We start from the raw sequence: 20,649 nt of genomic DNA on the forward strand, positions 1-20,649 counted from the left end.
TTATTCTGGTATTTCTCATAATTTTTCCTACCCTTCCTGCAAATCCAGCAGCTTTAGTTGAAATTGTTTCAGCCGGAAACAGTTCAGGCCACGTATTCTATATTGCTGTAGAAACCACAGCTGCTGATGGGTATTGCATCAAACCTAACATTACCGTATGTATTAAAGGGTGTAAATCTTAGCCTTGAATTTAAATATTTATTTTTTTACTATCACTATGCCATAATCTTTTAATTCCCAAAAATATTAGAGCCATTGCACTTTTAGAAGAAAAAGAAAGCTCACTGAGTTTCTGAATTACACAGACCCTAACCTTCAAATGTGTTAGATACTTAATACCTACCTAATCCTTAGCTCTCATTGATTTCAGTGGGAGCGAGGAACAGCAGTTAGTAACCAACACCTCTGCACTTTCGGGTCCTACTTCTGATACTTGATCTAATAAAATCTCAGTTCCTTTCCCTCTAACTTCAAACTGTATTATTGAAATTCTAACTTCAGAAAACTGGTTATAGATTCGCTGTCTTAGGTGATTGTCAAGTATAAACAAGACAGGTAACATAATCATTAACTTCTTGTTTCTCATTCTGGAAGAAAGATTCAGAGATGAAAAACTTCTTGGCTTGTGGTCACAGCTATTTGGGTTCAGTTGGACTTCCAGTGATTTCTATATTAAACATATTCGTTATCTACAAATTTCTTTAATTGTGAGATATTATAGTACTGTAATTTGATTTTATCAATGCTAGTCTATTTTTGTTTAGCAAGACCTGGCATATGCACTCTTTCTTGAAGACAACAGAAAGTTTTAGCATTCTTGCAGTAACATCTAGATAGCTTTTCTGACTTTAGCAATGAATGTTTCTGAGATGTAGTTGGACTAATGACAGTTGAAATGATGCTGTGTACAGATAAACCAAATACAAATAACATAAATTACTGAGCAGTGATCCCATAGCATAGCCAGTGTCTGCTACCTTTCATCATAACAGCTTATCAGACCACTCCATTCTGTTTAATTGTTAGCAGCAAGTATTTAAATGCAGTGTTTTCTTTTCTCTGTTTTAATTATTTTCCTGTGGATACTTCATATTGTGGAAAATATGCATCTACACCAACCCTGACATTAATGCTAATTGTGCTAGGGATCACTGTATATGATGCCAATTTATTAAAGATTATTTGGGGAGAGAAAGGAAGGCTGAATATGTCTTTTCATTTTATAATCTGTTTATAATCTTACAGTCCTTTTGCACACCAGTATGTGGCATTAATGATAATAACCCATCATTCCCACACAATAAGCCATCATTTTCACTATCCTAGGACTTAGTTCTTTGAGATCTATCTTTTAATATTTCTAAACATAACATGTAGGATTACTTTTACTTGCTAAATGCACATGATAAATAATGGGAGGAAATGGAGAAAATTAAATTCAATTTTCATTTTTTTCAATTCAATTTTCCTTTAATGCCAGGAAAGGCTGCATGACTTCTCACTCAATGTGTAATGACCAAACTGTTAAAACTTAACTTTTAACTCCATAATAACTTCAATCTTCTGAACACAAAAATTAAAACATCTTTCACAAGATATGGATTGAGATAAACAGGGAATTTGGAGCCTCAATGTGGTAAAAATCTCTGGAAAAGAACTCTCAGCAGAAATATTGTTGTAAATGGATTTAACTGTGTGGCTCTGTCATGCAGCTAAGATACATTCCTGGTTGGGACCAAGAGCATCGGCTGTAAGTTAAAACGGCAAAAAAAACCCACTCATAGTTCTACCCATGTCTGCCTAATTTGTGTACTTCTTACGCACATTTGTATTGTGCGAGGTTCAAACCCACAGAAAAAGAAAAAAATATCAAATTCCCAGCTGTGACTTTAATTGGGTTTGGTGGCTGAGTGAAAATATACCGACTAACTGATGTTCACATAATCTCCAGGAATCTGCACCAATGGAATCTCAAACCTGTTACAAATCAAGCAGGGCTAGAAAAAGCACTTTCTGTTCAGAAATATCATTACATAGATATGTATATGTATTTCTGTATATATGTGCATGCATATGTACACACATGCTTGCGCGTGCACATATATAGTGTATATATTGTACAGGTATAAATATATATAAATATATAGAAGAATGCATCATCAAAACCAAAGGGTGAACTCTTAATCTCTACATATTAAAAATAGAAGACTATCAAGTTGCTGCTAGTTTTTGCTTGGTGCCTTAAGAATGGAAATTTAATTCTTGCCCCTGCGCCATTCGAAAGAGCATTTAAACTATCAATCCTCATCCACCCTTCCTACACCTTCACTGTTAACCTACTGGTCCTTGCTTTTAGCTTAATAGATGGATGGCCTCCCAGGGCTTTTAGATTATTTATAATAGGCTTGGTTTTGTTGTCTGTGTGTTGAAGGAGGCGTATCTCTCAATAACATGCTTTACATGTAAGTTAGACACTATGTAGAACTCCAATATTATCTGTGATATTTTTAATGTATTTTAAAGCCAAGTGGAACATGGAGATAGACTGAGCGTTATCCGTGTAATCTCTTCTTTTCTTCTTTTCTTATACATCATGCTAATAACCAGCTGACAAACAGTGTAACAGAATACAAAAATTTAAATGTTTGTATTGCTACCAGTAATTGCTGCATATACTGTAGCAATGTTTTTTTTTCCTTAGGTGATATCAACCTCACACAAAATGAGAGTTTCACTGTATGTTGGGCAACCATCCATTTAATAAAGAGCCAGATCCTGAGTGTACTTGAAAAATTGAAATATGTGTTGGCTACTAGGATAAACCTCCTTAAAAACCTCATTTTATTATTCAATTCCATCTGTCACTGTCAAAAACTGAGTTCCAAATAGGTTATTAAGACCCTGTTTAAACTATTTTTTTCCATTTGACATAATTTTGTTGTCACTTTTAAGACTTGTGGGCTATGTCTAGATTAGTAAATCAAACTCAACTATTCTCTGAATGTGATTCCCTCTGTCATAGAGTGATCCGCAGCCATTACATTTCCTCAAGGTCAAAATGGGCCGGCTGCATCCTGGCTGTCTACTGGGAGTGGTCCTTGGCCCTTGCTAACTCCTGAACTGAGCCAATGAGTTGTTTGAGACATTGATACTTCATAAAGGTAAAATTGTCAGAGGCTATTTAAAAAAAAGTTGCAGGATATGTATGTCTGAATTCCAGCCCAGTAACATTCCCAGGCACCAGTTAATTTACTAGTGTACATAAAACCGTTGTGTTATGATATGTTCCTCAGAAAGATTACCTGTTACAGGACACCTGTATTTCAGTTCATTCCTTCCCCAAAAAGAGCATTTGCATTGTTCAAAACACTTACACAATCTCAACTCTCGATTCTCAGCTATTCTTTCTTAATGAAAAACAGTTTGCTCATATTTTTTCATGCATACGTACTAAGCAGAGAAACTCTTCCTCAGAATAGTGGCAGTCTAATATCTGAAGAGTAGCGACCAATAACAATGGAGAGTCTCATCTTTAATTTCAAGCAACTTATACATCAAAACTGGAAGCCTGGATAGAATGGTGGGACTCCATTAAGATTCCAATCCTCTAAAAGCATATTTGGCAGTCTTACCTCATTCTGCTGATCCATGTCTTGTTCCAAGCTTCATGAAACATTTGATTTGAATTTACATTCCATAACAAATAACTCTGCAAAGAACACTTACTTTATTTCAATTATTTCTCCTATCATTAGGGAAAGATTTCACATCTGGGCAGAATAAGATTTATCTGAAGACATTTGCGCTGTTTGAGAGATACTGTAACATGTTGGTGCTGTTGAATTGTAGGATTCCCACAGTTCAGATAGAAATATATGGGTATGAGGAAGTGCACAGTCATAGAAACAGCATTTCCACATATTGCTTTCTCTGGTGGCATTATTTCTGTCCATATCCAATTAGAATATTCAGCTGTCTACAATGCCTTTAGTTGTTCAACAGTAACAATGATTTTAGAATAATTTTAGAAGTATTTTCTTTTATTCAATGATCTTTTGATTTAGAAAGATAAATTTGTAGACTTTACGTATGTCAGTTAAGGTCACTGCAGACAAATTGAACTGGGCAGATCAGGAAAGCAAAAATACCCACATGATTTGCTGTTATCATAAGAAATCAATTTATCCTCAATGCTTGGACATGACATTTTTGACACATGTAGAAAGACACTTCCTAGATTGAGAAAAGTGAGGTAATTAAAGTTTGTCTTGTATTCCTTTATCATGTAATATAAAATCTAAAATATTCATAAACCAAGTCAGAATTAATTTCTTCATGACATCTCAAGTGATTTAATAAACACCAATGACAGAAGTTTCACAGAGCTTGAGGACTGTGGCTTATATTCAATAAAGTATTCATGTTACCGTCTAGTGTCTTAAACTTTCTACTCCTATTTGCAGCATATTTCTTTCTTTTAAGGCAGTGGAGGAAGCTAGTCATGTCTTAATATGATACTTTTTCTCCTGGTGAGCACACTCCCATGAGCTTAAAGTGAAAACATTTCACTGTGTCGGTTTCCATTGGCTGTAATTTTTTGTCAGATGGCTGTTTACAATATCATATGTAAAGGAGGTATCTGTAGCACAACTGCATGGACAGATTAGGCATAGAAATATATTCACATTTCTGTGTTTCCAATTACATCTTTTGAGGCAATCAAACCCTAATTAAAAAAAAAAATCAAGTCAAATAAACCTTTCTGGCTTATCTCATAGCAGAAATATAAAGTCTACATTTGAAAAGGGAAGCAAATAAATATGCAGACACTACATTTCAGTGCTCTTCTGTGGCTGCATCTTTAAAGCAGCGAGATAACTGTGTGTCCAATAATAATAGTGGTAATCTGGATAATGACTTCTCATGATTCACGGACTAATCTGATTGTCCACTGGGAGCATTAAAAACATCCTGCCTCCCTCTCATTTACATCATGGATGTGTGTCCAACTGGCCACTGCTGGAGTTAAGATAGTAGACACCATTAATCCTAATGGTCTGATCTGCTGAGGCCAATTCCTCATTTCTATTTATGAGTTCTCTGTACTGCAGAAAACCACTTGTGCTTTATAACTTACAGAGGAGAGAAAAAGGAATAGAAAAGAAATTTGACTTAGGATATCCCCTTTAACATATTTCATCAAAAGAACGGATAAAATATTTATTCAGCTACTGTCCTCTGCATTCCCATCAAAGTGAATAGAGAGACATTTAATAACACACGGAAACATTAAAGAAGCTTTTTATCAGAGTGGATGGGAACCTGCTCAGAACAAACATTCTGGCCTAAGGGAAAGTTTTTGATCTGTGAAGCTTAAGCTTTTGGTGCTTAAAACACTCTCATATTGGATCATGTGGTCGATTTGCATGAAATAAATGATTTGCTTAAAACTTGGAAAACTATAAAATAGAACTTGACAAGTCATTAGCAATAAGTGGTATCGCACTTGCATTATACTAACTAACACTGGTGCAAGCAATCATTAGAAAACTGCTACTCTAGCAAAGAACTGGAGGATAATGGGGCCAGCCTGTACTTTGACCTAGAGGTGTTAGATCATTGCCCCACACAGTAGATACCACAGTGCAGTCCAAATTATTGACTATCCTTCTTCATTACTGATCTACTCAACATTCTGAGCCACTGCCCTTTATCATCTTTTATACAAAACAATTAGTCCAAGCTATAAAATTTACCACTTTTTCCATCTAGGGATAAGTGATCTAGTTTAAGGAAAAACAAAGAAAAGAAAAAAAAAAAAGAAATAAAAATAAACTTTCATTTAGGACTTGAATCAAAACTAGCAGAAAGAAGATTATTTACCCATTCTTCATAAAATTTGTATTGGTTTTGTTTTCATTCTGAAACAGGAATTCAATTAATGAAGTTTCTGTATATTAACAAGTATTATGGATATAACTTTTCTATTCTGGCTGGCAACAAATGGTATTCAGCATCTCATTAGCTCAGTTTGCAACTTTGAGATGATTTTTTTTTAAGATATAAAGTGTTTGTAAAATCATAGCTAGACATCTGGATTCCTGAAGTTCGCCTACTGTTCGTTTTAAGGTTAGAGTCATTCTGTGATGAGATTGGTAAATACCCACTGGTGATTATTACCAAGACAGGAAATATGTGTAAAACCTAAGATTTTTGTCATTTGTTGCACAACGCCTTTAATGCATTGATTTTGTCAATATGTCGACATTTTGTCAGTGGCTCAGGCATATGAGTCAAGTTTGAGTGGCTCCGTGTGTGTTATTTCATACAAATTACCAGATGAACCAAAATATATGCTTGCAAATTATTTGCCTACAATTGTACATATGCTGTTGAGATGCAATTATATTAAGACCATGGTGCTCAAATCCCACTGCTGTCTTCAAGATGATACTTTTCTTATGCATTCCCCATGAGTATACATACCTCTGTAAAGTGAGAGGGGTAAGTATGATACTTCAGTTTCCAAGGCTCATTAAGATCTTAATTTCTCTTCTATCACCAAGCATGAGGTATGGCTTTGCGTTTCTGATGTGGAGCTGGAGCTGAGATTTAACAGCCTGATTGCATGTGGACTCCAGTGCAGTGAATGTATGCTGGTGCATATGACTGAATAGATACTATATTTAACTACTTAATTTTGTTTCAAGGGTCACAACAAATTGTGCTTTCCAAATGACAATGACATGATAGCTACTGAGCATAAATGTCAGAGAAAGAAATAAAAAGGAAATAAGGAGACTGCAAACAGTTTATAACACTTATTCAGTGTTATAAACCTGAGAAAAAGCATGAGTAATATAAGAGTGCAATAGATCTGTTCGTGAATCTTTGGGGAAATGAAGTGAAAAATATTTTGGATAAAGCATCTGCACATAGACTAAGACAGTACAGAAAGTCCCAGTTCAATACTATGAGAGAGTACTGTTGAACACTGAGAGTGCAGAGGTGTTTCAGTCAGCGGCTGGAATCAGAACCTCCTCAGTGTTTACAGTACATGACCTGGTTGGTGTTGGCTAATTAAGAATAATCCTTAAGGATGAGAAACATAATAATTTTTACTGGTGTTTCAAGAAGTTCATAATAAGTGGACTTGAGGGAACAACTGAAGATCATTTGTCTGACAGAAGAAAATGAGCTTTTACTGTAGGAGAAGCATCATGAATATGTAACCTTATTATCACAGTATTATTCTTCAGAGATTTTTAGTCTAATGAAGAAAAATAGAACTGTAAGCATTTCAGCATATGCTTGAGTTACTTGGACTTCATTGATTTAAAATGTGTCTCTTAAAAATAAATTACTTTATTTGTTGAGAAATACATTTCCTTCCTGTGGTGTCTGGAAGATAATAGCTTTTATGCACAGTGTAATATTTTAAACATGAACAATTCTGAATGGAGCTCAGGCTCCCAATGAATCTGCTCAGCCTGTTAGTGAATACATTTTCTATGCTTCTTAACCTGTATAATTATGTGCAGGACATAAGGCAATGGTACCACCTCGTCTTCTTCTAGAACACAGTCCAAGAAAGAAACCAGCAGCTATTGAAGGCAAGTTTGATTTTTTTCCCTCCTTTATTGCTTCTACTTATGAACTTGACTTTCTAATGTAATGGATTTTGTTTACAAATGTAACCTGTATTATATAACTGATCAAACAATCAGGCCTGGGACATGAATAGGACAATCATATTTGCACAACAAGACCTAAATATTCCTCATAGTAGTCCCACAGGTGGCTCGGGATTTGCTGAGTGAAATGGATTACAGGATCGAGGCCTTTGGTTGGTGTTCAGCCATAAGTTGCCATCTAACTGTAAACATAATCAACATTATCCTCTTATTATACTTTGGATTACTCTTTCAGCTATTGTTATTCCATAATGTTTCTGTGTATTATCTGCAACAATGAAAAAATTATTTCTGGCTCTGCATTTATCAACCCTATTCATATTGTTAAAACCACTGAAAGAATAATACAAAGTCAGATCTTACCTTTAGAAGATCAAAACATAACGCCTGCAATTGAACTATATTGTTTACAGTCTAATTACATCAGTAAAACACTTGAAATGTGCACTTTAGTTTTAAAATGGACTATGTCCAATGATTTAAAACTACTACTGTAATATGTATTCTTGGTCTCTACACCATACAATTTAATAGAATAAAACATATCAGTCTTTTCATGTAGTTATATAGTAGTTTTCCTATAATACTTTGGAGTCATTCGGTCACACCATCACACTTGCTAATCTCTCTCATAGAGGTCTTAGTTCTGTGTTACCCAGAAAGCAATTGCAGTCTAAGAGAAAAACAGATGGGATGGCAGCAGAATAAGTAAGAAAAGCTACAAGATTTGCCTGCATTTGGAAGTGGAAAATGAGAGTTAGGTTTTGGCAGAATCTATGACTAAACCAAACAGTTAAATTAATTAGATAATTGTGTAATGTGATTATCATGAATCAGAATGTCTGGATAAAAATAGTTAAGTGATTTATTATCTCTTTTCCCAAAATCTCTTTTACCTCAAATGAGTATTTCTTTATAAACACATTGTTTAAAGGAGTATAAAACTGTGGTTATTGTGACACAGTACAATATATAAATAGATTTGCAGTCCTGTTTATTTTAGGGAAATGTTTGAACCCTGCTTATCAACAAAAAGTAGTCCCTGCAATGTTAAACACCGTCATCCACCAATTAACCACGATGGAAAAAAGACATAATAGAAAAAGACGGCTGCATTTGCTGAGTGATAATCTTTAAATATAGCTGTTATACAACATGAACTTCATCAAATTAACATTAAGTTCCTGATTTTCAAAATCATGAGGAGCATGCAATTACTGCAATCGCACATGGAAATGACTGTTTATGACCAGTTACACATTTGTGTGTTTCATTAGCTCATTTATGCATGCAATTGAGGTAATTGCGAATGTAAATTAGGCATCCATTTGGCAAACAAATTGGGGGGCAGATTATCTGCTCAGAATCATATAACTAAATTCCCTTTAAGGCTCAAGGCCAGTCACTAGGATACAATACAAGAGTTCTGGAGGAAATGAAGGAAGAATTACTTGCAAAAGCTGCTGTGAAAAGCTGTTATATTATGCTGTTGTGTGGTTTCCATATATGAGAAAATACGCTACAGTGCCTTTAGGAACCTTAAACCCTGAAGCATTATTTCAACTCTGAGGAAAATAATTAAGTAATTTATGGAATATTTGGAACAATGTCAGAAGGAAAAAAAGAGAAGTAGGCAGAGAAGTTTAAATCTCTGAAATAGTTGAAGAGACATCTGTCTGTGACTTCTTAACACTTACATACCTTTATGACTGATGCATCATTAAATATCATGGATCAGGTGAAGGGACAGATTGAAACAAAAGATTCTTCTGATCATAAATACAGTTGAAGATAGTATAATAAGTTCTCAGTAAGGAACAGGTACAAACATTTGTTAATTGAGGAATGTACTTTATATGACAAGGAAGGATTGGGCCAGCCTTTGACAGAAGCAACCAGTTCTGAAAAAAGGTAAAACCGCAGAAAGTAACAGAATGGTTGTCACACAGAAAATTTATGAAACCAGTCTATTTAGACCCTAGACTTGCCAAGCTCAGTGATATTCAGGCACTAGATACAAAACCATGCAGCTGATAAAGGCTGGAAAGATTTTTCTCTTTTTCTAGATTAATACGTTTTCACTAGTGCCCTGTTTTGCCACTGCCTTCTTAAGTACCATTCAAGACCATTCGTGATTTCTGATAAGGTGAAAATAGTGGCAGTATATGTGCCAGATGTCTCTAACAGTTTTAGATCATTTCAAACTGTCAAATAGAAAGCTTTTCCTGGATAGTGTCCAATGCTCAGTAGAAACTGTGCTTTGCTAAATTCACGAGGTCTTAGAAAAAAAACCTTATTGTTATTATGTATTAAACCTCAGCCTTTCTCATCTTGTCATTGCCATTTTCTCTTCCTTCATCTCCACTGTAAATCTTTTGGAAAAGGGGTCATTATGTAAGACAATTCCAATTTGTACACTATATTCTAGTATTACGCAATAAATTGCATTGAAGTGTGTGCATGTGAATTGGACTTTTCAGATATACGCTGGTCAGAAAGCAAAATGGTTTGTACTCATATGATCAGAAGGGAAAAAATCAGATCATTGCTCCCCTGTTTCATGTGGTTTGGTTCTTTTCAAAAAGCATTGCTGTCTTGAGATCTTACATTCAAAGTTCAATGAAGAGTTTGAAGTTTCAGGGTACCAACAGAAGAGATAACAAAACAAAACATAACAAAATATCCTGTAACAATAAAAAAGAGAAAGAGGGAAAGGGAATTTGTGAAGAGATAGACAATGATACGTAACTTCTACTTGTGTTCCAAGTTTGGAAACTTTGTTTGGCAAACCATGAAGTAAAATGACTCATTTTAAATTCTTTATCTTATCTTTTTCTGGAGCTTTGACAAGGACTTGGAAGCATCATGCTCAGCTTGGCTGACACTCTGATGGTGCCATCTAGGAAGGACGCTGGTGCTGGCTGTAATTTGAACAGATCTGTTCTCTATGGCTATCTGAACTTTGCCTTTCATATGCTTCTTTCTTGAATACAGTCTTCACTTATTTTAAATCTAGCTTTCCTGTATTTTGTTATCTGTTGACAACCCAAAACTGCTGGCAGTCTACATTGTTTTCTCTGTGAATCTCTCTCCTCAGGTCTTGACTTTTTTGCCCAGCTCACATAGCTTTTCACTTCCTCCTTTTCCCCATTCGCCTGAGAAGGACTGTCCTTTCTGATAGTCTTCCCATGTTATGCTCTCTGACATGTCAGGGTAATCTCTGAGGAAAATGATATAGTTAGATAAGAAATGTCGAAACTAAACTCAGATGGTTAGTCAGTTATTAGTAAGGCTTCGTACTAATTGTTCCGGAACACAATGTCTTCGCTTTCTCACAGGATCACAGCACCTTTGTGAGAAGTCTGTATCAAAATCCTTCTGTCAGTGAAAGGCATCTTAATGCATATCACATATGGTCTCAAACAATTAGTATGCTTTGTACCACGTTGAACAGCAATGTATCACATAAAAAAAAATACTTTGAACAGCATTGATTCTGAGTATGATTTTCCAGGTTATATTGTCCTAGAAATCTGTGCTTGTATCTTTGAGTGGGAGAGGATTTATCACAGAAGAGTCATCAACATAACTGTTCTAATCTCTTAATGGATTGTGATGGGCTTTGAAATATCCCCCTCCTTCAACTGAAGTATGCTGGCTGTTCTTTGCCATCTTGCTGGTATTTGTGATACTAAATGAGATAAAAAAGAAAAATTTTAAATCTCTGTAATGTCTTTGGAGAATCTCTGAGGGAAAAAAACAACTTTCTCTAGATGACTCTTTGTATCCTCTAATTACAGATTTTGCAGAATGCAGTAAAGCGAGTTGTTGTGAAATATGTTTAACTTCCTCCGAAACTCCTGCGGAGACTAAATTGGCCTTGACATAGAAATCTGCATCTCTCTTTTTTGTTGCATAGAATGTACAATATCTGACTACCTTAAGAAGAATTTCTAATCTATACCTCCGTTCATGAATATAACATTAGGGGATATAACCAAGAGTATCTAAATTACTAAAGCAAATACAAATTTTGACAAAGCTCCCTTGATGTACAGAAGTGTATAAATCGTGTGTGGATCAATCTGCTTCTGTACAGTCTGTCAATGGTCTCTTCTGTATACAGATTGTTCTATAAAAACCTTTTTTTCTTTTCTACTATAAAATCAATTACCCTTGAAAAAAAAAATCCTTCTAGCGAAAAACAGTAATTCAAGATACATCAGAAACCTTTGAAAAATACAGAATTGTGATGTTCTCTCCAAATTTATAACATTTTTAATAATACTGGCGCGGTTTGTGGATGAAAATTCATTTTCTGATAAATTTTAATCCAAGAGGCAATAAAAAGAAATAAAAAAATGTTTCTGTCAGAAGTATCATGATACAATGCAATAGGTGTTAGTTTATTAGAAGAAACAGTTTAAGTAGCTTTAACAGGTTACTGTATACTGTATATACAGCATAAACCCAAGTTTTTTGAGAAATATGGGCTCTACATCCCCATGAGTCTGTACTGACGATAGTAAAAACTTTGAAATAATATACACAAGGTTTCAAAGTGAGCTATTTAATGATTTAGATTAGATATTTAAGCAGTAAACTCTAATGATTTATCTATGATGAAAAAAACTAAATCTTTACTGTTTCAGAAAGACCTTGACATTTTACTGAATGACATGAGGCTCTTCTGTACTAATTTTATTGTAGCATAGGACAGAAAAAAATTAAACAGACTTTGGGAAAAAAGCTTACTAGAATTTAGAAAAAATACGTACAAAGAGCTATATTTTGATTATACATATTACTATGTTTCCTCATTATTATTATTATTAATAATAATAATCCAGTTTACAATATTAGATTATGCATTTAAAAACAAGTATTCTCCAAAATCTATCCAATAAAGCAAAACCAAATAACTCTGAAGATTATTTTATCTTTTTAAATTGTTTTTTTAACTGTTACAGAAAAGCAATAATCCTTTGCATATGTTCCACTTGCAAATGGAAAATACTTACTTGTATTAGGATTCTCTATGTTTTCAAAGGTGGAAATTTCATGGTTTTTTGGAAAGAAAATGGAAACCCTTGCAGGAGAGGTCCTGCATAGCCTACTCATTTTGTATTCCTAAACCTTGGACATTCTTGCTCAAAGGTATGCCCCATAAAAAGAATCATCAAAACCCTCCCCAGCACTGCTAACACAATTGGTGCTGCTGCTGATTCGTGTTGCCTAGTAGGAATGTCAGCACAAGGAGGGAGAAGGCTAACCCTAATGCCTTAGCTGTGTTGGTTTGACTCTTTCTAGGGAAGGTCATACTATAAAAAGTCAGTGTTGCCCTGAGAATTTAATTCTTCATCATAACTGTATTCGTATCATATTTGCCACTGACCATTGTCCAACGGAGCTTCTATTGCTGGTCTTGTCATGGAAGTCGGCGCGCCTCTCTTTTTTTTTTCCCTTGGCGTGCATACTCTGGCTTCATGACACTGGTATTTGTACTCCTCTGCTCCCCACTGTGTTGTTTAGTGAGGGCAACATATGGCCCCATGTTATTAACAAACAGTTTTGGTGCTTAATTCAACAGAGCCACGAAAAAGCAGCCTATAATCACTACAGGAAGAAATGAGGAACACTTATGCGGGTCACATGAAAGCACTAGGAACTTCAAGCCTGATATTGCTATTACATACTTTCTGCAGACCTCAAATATATCTCCATAAGCAATCTTCAAAGCTGCCAAATAGTGTTTCAGATTGGGATTTGAAAGCTGCAGAGCAGTTTCAAAAAGCAAAATCAGGCTGGAAAGATTGCCTAGGACTTCAGGGTGTACTATATCTCCAATGACCTGTGTGCCCCATTAGTCTTTTACTGGCTCAATATGAGAACAAATTGTACTGCATTACCCTGCTGGAATGAAATGGTGTGGTTTAGACGGAGCTTTGCAGAAAATGCACTTAGTTTTGGCCTAAGCGCTCACCTGTAAATTAGGGAGAGTACATGTGTGTGTGTGAAAAGAAGCAATTCTAAGAACTTTAGATTAACACTATTTGTGTTTCTTTGATCTTTCTTGACTTTTCAGTAATTTGGCTTAGACAAGACAGAACTATTTCTCATAGCAAAAATAATTGGACCAACAAGGACACTTTTACCCCAGAAAGGGATTTTTTCCAAGAGATAGCTCAGGTCAAATTTTACTTGAAATTTAGGCTTAATTTTAAAATTATGAGTTTCCATGATAGCCTAGGCTAAGCAGAAATATTTCCTTGCATTTTTTTAATTCCTCCAAAATGTTCATAACTCTAAAGGGGCCTTCTTGTGTGAATGCATGTAAGATGATTGTTTAGAATCAAATGTGCAACTAACCAGTCATTGTCAGCCTTCACCCTAAGCAACATGAAAAGGGGAAAGAAATGTCATCAAAAACTGAAAGATAATGAGTTATTTTAATATTTAAAATGATATCCAGGACCCACTGAAATCAACAGCAAAACTTTCATTGAGTTCAGCAGGGAAAGGATTTCAGCCACCAATTAAAAGAAAGGAAGAATCACCATGATCTCTTCAAAATTATTAAGGACATACAATTTTTAAAATACAACTTGGATGTGTTTTTTGAATGGTCTTTTAAAATTACAGTGGTGACAGACTAAGGTGTACAGAGATGCTTGCAAAAAAATGGAATTAAGTTTTACTTGGAAGTTACTGAGTTCAGTCTGAATTATCGTTTCTCAGGAAAAGCTGAGTTAATGTTTATTTTGTTCTGTTTTCTACGTAAGTGAGTATACACGTATCTCTGCTGCTCCTCATTTCTGCCAGGACCAGAATCAGTAGGCAAGAAAAGCTGTTGTGTATTTCACAAAGCCAGGCAATATTCAAAGTCTCTCACAAGCACTTTTCTCCTGAGATTTCCTGACAACAGGGTTTTAGATAAATGCAGATAAGCCTTGTATAAGTATCTGAAATTTAGAAGGCTTATCTGAGACAAAACACCACCAAACTTTTCGCATTCAAACCCACTAGTTAGTATTTGTTATGCAGATGCCTCTCCACAAGAAGGTACCAGTGGCTGTATTTTACTGCCTTCCTTACCTCAGTTTCTCAGAGGGGATGTGATGAGCTGACAATTCCTTCAGAGTCAGTGTTTTCATAAGCACATGGAGCATCTGGAACAATATGGAGAAGAAACTCTTAGAGCTCCTTCCCCTTCCAGTTCCCAGGCAGCATTCCCATGACACTATGCACAGTAACTCACGCGCATCCCTAAATTTAGATTCCACTCAGCACTGGCACAGTAGCACACTGGTCTTACCAGCCCTGTTTTCAAGTGCTGCATTGTTAGCACATTTCTGTTATCTCCCCTCCCCCTATTGTCCAAGAAACAGTTGACATCCCATGAGAATAACACAAAGACATTGTCAAAGCTAGAACAGGCAATTCAGACTGAAACACCTCTTTCTCAATCTCTGGTGGGTCTTACTTGGATTTCCACTAATGTCCTCAGTTCCTCACCCCTTATTCAGAAATAAATAATTCCATCTCAGGTGTTTCTTTGATTTAGGGCTGGTCTCTGCTCCAGTCACTTTGCAAGAAAACTATTCTATGCTGCTGCTTTTATTTTCCTCCCAGGAATACACTTTTTCCTGAATTCCCTGTTTAGTAGCACAGCAGTGCTTTAATTCACACTTCACATGTTCACTGGATTCCACCTTGTACTACAGAAAGTTCCGTTCTGTGTAGAGCCTACAAGTACTTTGCCATTGCATATATCCCTATTTTATTCTTGTAAAGGCATTGCAGGCTTTTGAAGGCGAGGTCCGTTTGTACGCATATCTCTTACACCCTGTACATAAAATATGGTTCGGGACTAGTGCTCCTGGTGAAAACATGGCATTAATCACATTATCAAGAAATGGTAACAATAACAATAGATTTTTCAATAACTGATTGAACTTGAATTCCATATTGTAGTCAACCCTGAATCATCAAAAACACCTTGTGTTTCCTTGAGTAACCCACTGTTGGCGCATACTATGATCTCTCCTTATGCAGCTGATCCATGGACATTTGTAGTCCTGTTACTGTTCCTAGCTAAAAAAAATAAGTTAATTAACAGATGGGGTTCATATTTTACAGTGCAAAAGTTCCTATTCAATTATTTGGTCTGACTCTTAATTTAGAGGTGTATATATCTGGAAAAAATGCACTGCGTTTATCGCTTCAGAAATTACAATTTTTGCTGCTGTTAAATATACACTTAATATGCAGCAATCTGAACGTGAGCTACTCAAATTGAGAGGAAATAAATTTATTCAATAAATGGGATTGCTTCCTTAATCAGAAATAGCTCTTTCCATAATATCCATGTACCAAGTCCAACGATCTCATTTACATAACTTCTGTCCGTGGTAGCTGTGAGGGATATCAGTGGGGCTAGATGCAGCTGAGATGTGAATGGAAGCCCTGAGACTGTTTTTCTCAGACTTGACCAAGAGTGTGTATCTTGCATTGGGCAGCACTAATGGAAAATATAGGTCACAGTCCTTTAATACCTCTATGTAATCATCCTCTAGAAAATTCATAATGAATATAGATGTCTCTAGCAACCTGGACACTCTGAATATTGCAGCTTGAGAGCTTGATGGAAGAAAATTATGGCAGTGGAATTTATTGCTGGAAAGACTAAGCAATAAATACTCTGCAGCCAGGGATGTAGTCTCCTTGTGCTTTAGGTTATTTGCAGTAAACATTCCTGCTACTTCCTGTACATCCCCCATACAAAGCTCCACTTCTCAAAGTTCCATGTGTCAGCTCATGGCTCTCAAGACACATATGGTTCTGAAACTTGCTATGAAACTTGGAGCAAATTTCATGTGGCTTAGCTGGGCCCCAGAAGTATGCAAAATGCTAAAAATTCAAAGGCAGAAATGGTCTTTGATTAAAGAGAATCTTGTTGGTTGTCAGGACCTTGGGCTTACAAATTATTTCTGTGCATCACCTAGTACCAGAAGTATAAGGAAGGGAAATATTTAATCCAACTGGAAGAGTGGAACTGTTAACAGCTCCACCAGAACTAAGGCACTCAGAAGAAAATGGAAATCACAGAAGTATCAGCAGCACTGCAGTCTCTAGTTACTAGGACTAAAGGCTAATGGAAAGAAGACAGTTAGAAGGAAGTTTTTTGTGACAGTAGCTGTTAGACTTGATATGTTTAACAGTTTTGGTTAAATCAGGCAGAGCAAACAACTAAACCACATTTTAGAAATTAGAAGAGGTGAACACTGCATCTGGAAATGAAACACTGAAAAGACACAGGTGGCACAGGAAAGTGGAGCTGTAGAACAGCTTCTGTTTAATCTGAGGTCGAAGAGACTTCCATTTTGAGCAGGCAGCCATGGTCCCTAACATGAGTCTCTGGAACAGCATGTCAGAGAGAGAGAGAGACTCCTGGGAACCCTAGAGATAGACAATAACAAAAATATTAAAATACACAAAAGCTTCAAACAAGCTTCTGGAGGGTGAGCACTACCCTGATGCTCTATACGTGCTTAAGAAACCTGAGTATCATAAAGCATGCTCACAACACAAAGGAATTTGTAGATTGAAGTCCAGTATGCTCAGGGTTTCAGCAGGGAGAATTAAGCACAAAAATACACAGGGAGAAACACATGCAAGGGATTTTCTGCTTCATTTTTTCAGCACAATAACAAGGGAAACACACTGAACAAATCTGTTTAAAACAAGAAAGAACTGGAACACGTTAAGAAGATGCTTAACATTAAACACTATTGTCAGAAAATCAGCAGAAGTGTGGTTTGGGGACACCCTGAATATTGGTAATTACATTGCCTCCACAATAGGCAAAATAACTATTTGTGAAACTACCATTGACACACTGTGGAATTCATGTACTCTATGAAAACAGCAGTTTTTCTATTATATATACACATATTTTCTTTTGGTTTAGGAAGCTTGTTGTGTATTTCAATTAATTTTTTTCATTCCTTGTTTGTATATATTTTTCATGCAGAAGAAAAGTCTACTGTGGTAGCTAGAGAAGTGAAAAGTAAGTTTCTTCACTTTTCCTTTATCTTCAGGTTAATTTATGCAAAGGATAATAGTATATTTGCTTCTTGAATCTGCTGGCTTCAGAAAATATTCCTATACCTTAAATATTTTTCAAGTAGAGAAAAGATTCTCACTTAAAGGCTTATGGTCCCGTGTTTGTGCCGCTTTGTATGGTAATAAAACTTCGTTTCTTATCCACGTTCGTAACAGTAAAACATCACAAAACCAAACTACAGTTCCACTGGCTACATCAAAATCCAAAGCCACGCAGCACAAACTGAAAGTAACAAACATAGTTTTTTGTGGATGAGCAGTTAAAAAAAGCTGTTCTTGTACTATCGTATTCGTTGCCATCAAAATGGGGATTCATTTCCCAAAGGTAAAACAAGAATTGTAGCCTCCTCATTTCCTCTACTGATCTCTCAGTTCTCTAATTAATAAGATTCATGGCATAAGTAGTTGAATTTCTGTAGCTTTTTGTAAAATACCAAAAACATTATCCTTATTTCTACTCTTGTCCAATTAATAAACGAAATAGATGCAAATGATTTTAAAAGACCAGGTCATATTCTTCTGTAGATGATGCTTTAACTGCAATTCTCCGTGAATAACAGAAATCCTGTACTGACAGTTTCAAAGGTTCAATCCATAAAAACTGTTATAAAGTTATATTATATGTGCAGAATTTTCATGACATTCTGCAGTTATTCCCAAGTATCACTTGCAAGTTTTGCTGCCATTAACTCAGATTTTATAAAAGAAGCAGAACAGGTGCACACCTCTGAATCACCACAATAAACTCTTAATTACACTAGATTAATGGGCATACGTTCTTGAATTTCCTTATTGAAGCAATTATCTGATGTACATAGCTGGTTCCAGTTCTGTCCTTAGCAACTCATTGACTCTCTGAGTATTAAGCTGTATTTCTGAGCTTCTGACAGTGAACTAAAAAAGTGCCCAGCTTATCAAATCTAGAACCTATTGGAGTTAGTTAACGACATGTATATATCCCAAATATATATACGTACATAGGGATGTGTGTATATATTTCTGTCTATGTAAAAGTAGTCAGCTGTTCTTCTATTTCCTTTTTTAGAGACAAAAGAGGAAAAGAAAAAGACTGATATAAAGAGGGCTACGACTGAAGCTAAGAAGAAAGGTATGGTCTGGGAATGTTTCTTGCTGACCTCATCCAGCTTTTACTCCCACTCCTGGCTCAGATCCCACTGTTTTTGTTAGGTTAATCTACGTTTCTTGCTCTGTATTGTCCTTTTAGTTGCTTAGTCATTATTTGCATGTTCCCACATCTTCAGCATCTGATGACTGATGTGTTCAGTTCCAATGTTTTCTAAACTTTTTTTCTGACTAGATGATGGCCACCTACGAGCTTGTTAAACAGTTTAATGGAGTCCCTATGTATAGCAGGACATAGTGATACTGCCATACACAATACTCATGGGAGATACCACTCTGTTCACGGTACACCACTTTCTGAAGGTGGGGTAGATATATTTATTTATTTATTTCATAGAATCACAACCAAAACTTGCAGTGACCAAACTGCAAAGCCTTGATATCCATCTAAATAACATTTTAGATCATTCATTCCCAGGAAGCATCTAAAATCCACCAAGGTCTTGCTTTCATGGGAAAACATTTATGTCATTCATTATTTTTTAATGATCTCAGTGCTATTGGAGCTTAAGCTAAAAGGTACCACATTCATGCACTGATGATTTTCGCCTAGCCTTTGATGAATTATTAAGGGTCCAAATCATCCATAGTTGATGCATACTGATTAATTTTCATTTTCAGCTGATTGCTCTGTGACTAGTTGGGTGCAAGTGCTATAAGGGAATAATCTGAACTAAACTCCCAAATAAGTCACATTTTTTTCAGCATGTGCCCACTAGGACTTAGCTGACTGCATATTTGAGTGTATGATTGAGAGTTCTAGCATATCAAACTACTTTCTTTAATTAAATCTTAGAAAAAGAAGGAAAAAAAGAGAAAGCTCATGAGAAGGCAGCTGTCCCTGAAATTAAAAAAGCAGGTAAGAAATTGAAGTCTCTCTTTCTCTGCAGTTGATATCTGACTATTTAGTGTAAGCACTTCCAGATTTTAAGCATTTGAGATAGGGCTGTATGTAATCCATTATCACTTAAGAATCTAAACTGGAGATACGCATACATATATATATATGTATATAACACAGTATATTTTTATATATATGTGTAACATGTTTCCATTTTTATATACAGTATTTTATGCATATTATATATATGCATATGCGTATGTGTGTATATAATACCGGTAATTTTCAATTCTGTGAGCTTGGGATTTTTACAAAAACACTAGAAACACTGCTTTCTCTTGTACATTAGATCAATCAAGAACATAAGTAGTTTCAAAGGGTGCATGGCATGGAAAGACTGAATGGAGTGCATAGATTTTTGCATTAATTATTTCACAAATTCAGCTCATTTTAAGTGATAAATAGAAACATCAACGTATCAAAGCACTTAATGTGTTAGAAAATAGATAGTTATCTTTCCGAGGCTTTATCCATACCCAGAAAATAATTTTTTTAAATGTTAAAAATAAATTTATTGAATGTCCTGAACCTAACCAATTGTGTTCCATGCTATTTAGTTTTCAATAAGATTAGAAATTAACATTTGGGTCTTATCTACAGGAAAATTGTTGTAATTTTTACTTCCCATTGTTTCAGTAAATTTGCAAATCTGTTTAATGCACGAATGCAAACAAGTCTCTAATAAGTGGCACAGACTGTGTAACTGTCTCATTAAAATCAAGTCTCATTAAAATCAAAGTGAAACAAAATGGTCAGTCTAGTGGTTTGGTTATCATCTTAATACCT

General features: G+C 35.5%; 1 protein-coding gene across 1 annotated transcript in view; it reads left to right on the top strand.

The window, feature by feature from the left end:
- Window positions 1-20,649, top strand: part of TRDN (triadin) — a 200,220-nt gene that overhangs the window by 61,518 nt on the left and 118,053 nt on the right. The window contains exons 13-16 of the mRNA XM_086461253.1: window positions 7,542-7,613; window positions 17,728-17,763; window positions 18,865-18,927; window positions 19,753-19,821. Coding sequence (XP_086317379.1) covers window positions 7,542-7,613; window positions 17,728-17,763; window positions 18,865-18,927; window positions 19,753-19,821 — 240 coding nt within the window. The remainder of the gene's footprint in view (window positions 1-7,541; window positions 7,614-17,727; window positions 17,764-18,864; window positions 18,928-19,752; window positions 19,822-20,649) is intronic.

The sequence above is a fragment of the Leptosomus discolor genome, chromosome 2, assembly GCF_034619465.1.
Source record: "Leptosomus discolor isolate bLepDis1 chromosome 2, bLepDis1.hap2, whole genome shotgun sequence".
NCBI lineage: Eukaryota > Metazoa > Chordata > Aves > Leptosomiformes > Leptosomidae > Leptosomus > Leptosomus discolor.